General features: G+C 40.3%; 1 protein-coding gene across 1 annotated transcript; it reads left to right on the top strand.

The window, feature by feature from the left end:
* Positions 1 to 4: 4 nt before the first annotated feature.
* LOC106113065 (uncharacterized) lies at positions 5 to 5,482 on the top strand (the record flags this gene model as incomplete). Its single annotated transcript, XM_013305789.1, has 5 exons — positions 5 to 19; positions 4,533 to 4,658; positions 4,744 to 4,892; positions 4,967 to 5,204; positions 5,330 to 5,482. Coding segments are annotated over 5 exons (681 nt in total), but the record flags the coding sequence as incomplete, so codon positions are not given.
* Between the last annotated feature and the right edge of the window lie 92 nt (positions 5,483 to 5,574).

Genomic DNA, 5,574 nt, shown 5'->3' on the forward strand with positions numbered 1-5,574 from the left:
CATAGCTTTACTCAATGACGTACGTTTTACTTATGAGTACATATACATGTAGAGACTATATCTTATGTTCAAAATAAAAGCATCGTTCTCTTCACTTAATGTTTATTATAGAATTATGATGATAACTTAACAAAACATATATACAACACACTACGATTTAACAAATATAATTAGTAAGGACAACACATTATTCTCTGTTCATTGTTACTCACTCGTTTTTACACACTGAAAAAATAACAAAACACACTCAATAAAATAGAGAAATAAAATATCACGGCGCCACTATGTGCCAGTAACTTTTTACCTTTTTAGTGGCGCCCTCTGACGTAAAATAATCGAATTACGCTTAGACATCCCGCCCACCAAAGGACGTAGTCCTTTCAAACTCTATACAAACTCAAAATCTCTTACACCGAATACTGAACACTGCTACCGCCCACCATGGCAATCTATGCTTAAGTAACAATAACACATTAAATTATTAAAGACAAAACTCGACTCTATATAAGAAGAAATATGAATGATAAGATAGCACTAAACTCTATACAATAAGAAAGATGAATGGTAAAATAACTCTAGACTCTATATAAAAGAAATAATTGAAAGAAAATTAAAACACACGTACACACAATGAAATTAAGAATTTACACTACTCCGTATTTGGATTAACACTCAGGTAGGACAAGGATGGTGAATTAAGAAAAGATTTGATTTGCCTCAAGATCATCATTAGCTCTTCAAAGGTAAGTGTAGAATCTCCGATTACACTTTTCAGATGCACTATTGTTGTGCGAACACCAGCTTCAATAAATACTCCTCCGAAGTTCGGTTCGTGCGGAGGATGGTACCTCCATGATGTTTCCTCGTCTGCTAGAAGATGCTGAAGTTCCTCAGGTAATTTAGCTTTAGCTCGGTCAGACATTTCTCCTAGTTCTCTAGACGCGTTGTCAGCCGCGTTCTGGTGTATAGCCACGTGTCTCCACTGCTCTCGTTCCAGCTTGGTAAGTATCTCAGATGTTCTATTGCGTAACCATCTCGGTATGAAGATCTTCTCCAATTTTAGTAAGTCCTCTATGAATTGTTGCCACTCGTGTAATAGTTGCGGGGTGATCTTCTCATCCCATGATAATTTTATTCTCCACAGGTTTTGTTTAAAACTCCTCGCTCTGACGCCAATTGATGCTATGCAGCTCATTGGGTTGTAAAGACGCGCTATTTCAGACAGCTTTCTTTTAGTTACATCCTCTCGATTCACCTCATTTTTAGGTAGTCGCAAGTGATACTCAAATTCATCGTTGGTCTTGTTCCAGGTAATATCTAATGTCTTGATGTTATTATTATACTTGAAATGTAATAACTGATTATCTCTTTGATTCTTTTTACAGATTTGTTTCACTTCGCTGTTGCTGCACCATTTTCGACGTTCAAAACCACCTGCTCTCATTAAAGTATTCATTTGATGATAGTTATCTATAGTTTGCTCTGTGGTTTTACATCCGGTAAGTAAATCGTCCATATAGTAATCTTGTAGTGTAATTTGTGCTGCTAAGGGATAATCTGGTTGCTCATCTCTTAATAGTTGTTGCAGACACTTCACAGCTAAGTAAGGTGCACAAGATGTTCCAAGGGTAAGTCTCAGTAGTTGGTAATGTTGAAGAGGTTCTTCTGTATTTGATCTCCACAGTATCCTTTGGAAATCTGTGTCTTGCTCGATGACAACTTGACGATACATTTTAAGTAACTCTGCAACGATACAAATTCTATGGTATCTCCATCTCATTAGAATATTACGTAGATCACTCTGTAATGTAGGTCCGACGAGAATATTGTCATTTAAAGACACGTCGTTCTCTCCTTTGCTCGATGCGTCGAACTCCACTCTTACTTGTGTAGTCTGTTTTACCTCTCTGATCACTCCTTGGTATGGCAGATAAACGTCGTAAGCATCTCGTAAGTCTCCCTCCTCAGTTGTTACTTCGTAAGTTTCTGTGTATCGCATTTTCTCTCTCGTCTTTCTCTTTTTGATACTTGCAGGCTCTCTTTCTATCTTCCAAAATTGTTTTAAAAGCTCTTCTTCCTTTACTTGTATATGCATGCTGATAATATTGCGATTTTCTTGTACTAACTCATTTTTGATTTTTCCAGATAATGTCCAGCCCAATTGCGTATTTTGTGCAACTAGTCCAGATGATTTCGAATGTTTCAGAAGACCATCTAGTAGAATTTCTCCGTAGACTTCAGCACCCAGAATAATATCAATCCGTCCAGGTGTACTGTAGGTAGGGTCAGCCAAAGGTAAGTTCGTGATCTCTGGCCAATCATGTATAGATGAGTCTCTGGATGGTATAAACGAAGTTAATCTCTTCAACACGAATGCATTGACTTGGATGGAAAACTCAGGATTGTGTAAAGACAAGATCTCAAAAGAAGCCATACTCTTTGTTTGTGTTTGACCTTCTCCGACTCCTGATATAAGACTGTTCACTGAAACTCGCTTTAACTTCAGGACTTGTGTTGTGGCTTCTGTTATGAATGATGCTTCAGATCCTTGGTCAATCAAAGCTCGAACGATTTGTATGTGACCCGTAGGTGATTTGATTTTGACCATAGCTGTGGCCAGTAATACTCTGCTCAGGTGACTCTCATTAGTAAAATGTGCTACAATTTTTCTCTCAGGTTGTTTGCTCCTCTCTCGAACTTCAGTTGAAATATTTTCATGACCTGAAGGTTTCTCTGCAGTTGATCTCTCTTCACGGTTAGATGTTCTCTCATAATGCAGTAGTGTATGATGTCGTCGAGCACAACGACGACAGCTCGTAGTTGAATAGCAACTCCTCACGCTATGATTAGGTGATAAGCAATTGAAGCACAAATGATTTGATTGCACGTACTCAGTTCTCTTCTCTGGAGTTTGTGCTGCAAATTGCTTACACTGATATAATAAGTGTTGTCCTGAACACATTACACAGGTGTACTCTCTCTTCTCCTCTTCTACTGATGAATGAAATGATCTCTGTTTTGTAGTTTGTCTCGTAGTGTTGTTGTATTGTGTTGTGTTAGCTGCTTTACAGTTGTAATGATTTGATGACTCCAACATCTCTAATGTTCTAAATCTCGTCTCGATAAATCTCTTCAGCTCCTCCCAGGTAGGTAAAGAATCTGCTTCACCGTCTGAATGTACTCGGCTCACCTCTAACTCCCATAGCTTTCTTGTCTCTGCATCTACTCTTGTGACTACCAAATAAATTATGATAGCGTCCCATGCACTCGTATCTATTTCCAAATTTTGTAATGATTTCAAACAGGATGATGTTGTATCTAAAAGTTGTTTTAAAGCAGCGGGCGACTCACTTGTTACATTCTTCTGGGAAAATAAACGTTTCGTAACTTCATTAGTATTAAAGCGCTTATTGTTGTATCGTCGAACCAGCTGGCTCCACGCCTCGTTATAATTTACATCTGTTGTTGATAGATTTTTAAGTAGAATTTCAGCTTCTCCAGATAAGCAGCTCTTCAAATAATGTAGTTTTTGAGCAGCGGTTAGTGTAGCATTTGTATGAATTAACGACACAAACATATCATAGAAAGTTTGCCAATTTTCGTATCCACAAGAAAATTTTGGCAAATGAATTGTTGGTAATCTCACGTCACTAGATGTCGCCACAGTATTGGTTTGGTTATTAGATGCGCTCACAAATGAAGTCGGCTGGTATAACTGTAGATCATCTTTTAATTTGATTTTGTAGGTCTCGTAAATATCCTCAAACTCTGAATACATATCTTCGGCAAAATAGCTAAGTTTAGATTTCTCAGACTTGTCTACAGAGGCAACAATCTCGTTATGAATACTCAAGAATGACTCCCACAGTTTATCTAACGCCTCTATTTTCGTTTCAATATAATTCACAGTAAGCCGATCTTTGGGCGATTTTTTGTAATTAATTTGCGCCTTACTAACCCGCTCAAATAACTCCTCTTGACGTCGCAGACACACTTTCAATGCTTCAGGCATTTTAAATGTTCAATGTTCTCGTAACACAATCACAATATTAATATATTCACTTTAGTTCAATTATTCTTCTCCCGGGTTTCGGCACCAAACTTTTGTTCAAAATAAAAGCATCGTTCTCTTCACTTAATGTTTATTATAGAATTATGATGATAACTTAACAAAACATATATACAACACACTACGATTTAACAAATATAATTAGTAAGGACAACACATTATTCTCTGTTCATTGTTACTCACTCGTTTTTACACACTGAAAAAATAACAAAACACACTCAATAAAATAGAGAAATAAAATATCACGGCGCCACTATGTGCCAGTAACTTTTTACCTTTTTAGTGGCGCCCTCTGACGTAAAATAATCGAATTACGCTTAGACATCTTACTTAACTCGCCTGTCCCTCGTTTACCCTAAACTAGGTATTGCATATAAATACCAAAAGTAAGACTCGAGAATATTATAATGTATGCTAACAACTAGCGCTGAACAACGAGTAGGTAACGAAAGTGGTAATTCAGCTGGAGGAGCGGCCGGTGGAGAGCGCGACGGTGGCGCGCGCGCTACCCCCGGTGGGCACGCCGCACGCCGCGCACGACCCCGCTCAGACCGATATCGTTCAGATACTTGCCAAGATCAAGGGCAGGGTATGTCGCTAAGTTATCACTCATAATTGACATCTGGAGATGCGCACAAGAAAAAAATACTATATATGCAAAATACGATGTGCAGATGGTACGAGAAGGTCTTCGGCCGCGCGACTACCTGCGGCAGTTCGACAAGCACAACGAGCTGGTGATCGCGCGGCCGGACTTCTACCGCGGCATGGCCTCCGCAGGGTTCGTGCTCACGCCGCTAGAGATGGACACCGTTATGGACGTGTAAGTACAAACATTTTACACCAAGCGGCACACAATTAACATATCTTTTTTTAAAACGGTGAGAGTGGTTGCAGATTCTGTGCCCCCACGCGGCGACGTTACATCGACTACGACCGCTTCTGCCGCACGGTGGGCGAGGCGCTGGCGCAGGAGGGGTTGGAGCGCGCGCCGCTGCTGCAGCCGGTGCCTCACGCGCCGCCACCGCCAACCAACAACTTCCTTAACTTTGAGGAGCGCAGTATAGTCTCCAAGGCCCTCGACAAGCTCTCCAAGCACCACGACCAAGTTTCGAACATATTCGAAATCTTCAAGGTATCATCTACTATTCGTTTTAAAAATGTATTGCCGAAGAAGTAGGCGATACTAGTATACATAGGATTGTACACTGAGGAAATGGTATCGGGTGGCATGACATGACATAAGAGATGGTGTGGCAGGAGGCGGACCGCGAGCAGTGCGGTAGTGTGCCGCAGGTGGCGGTGCAGCGCGCGCTCAGCCGGCGCGGCGTGCTGGCGCTGCTGTCGGCGCGCGAGCTGCAGCTCATCTGCAAGTGCTTCGGCTACCGGCGTGGCTGCGGCGACGAGGTCTGATCTTCCCAATCATACTCATGGAGTTTTACACACATATATATATATATATATATATATATATATATATATATATATATATATATATATATATA

The sequence above is a fragment of the Papilio xuthus genome, unplaced genomic scaffold (assembly GCF_000836235.2).
Source record: "Papilio xuthus unplaced genomic scaffold, Pxut_1.1 DF828619.1, whole genome shotgun sequence".
NCBI classification, from domain to species: domain Eukaryota; kingdom Metazoa; phylum Arthropoda; class Insecta; order Lepidoptera; family Papilionidae; genus Papilio; species Papilio xuthus.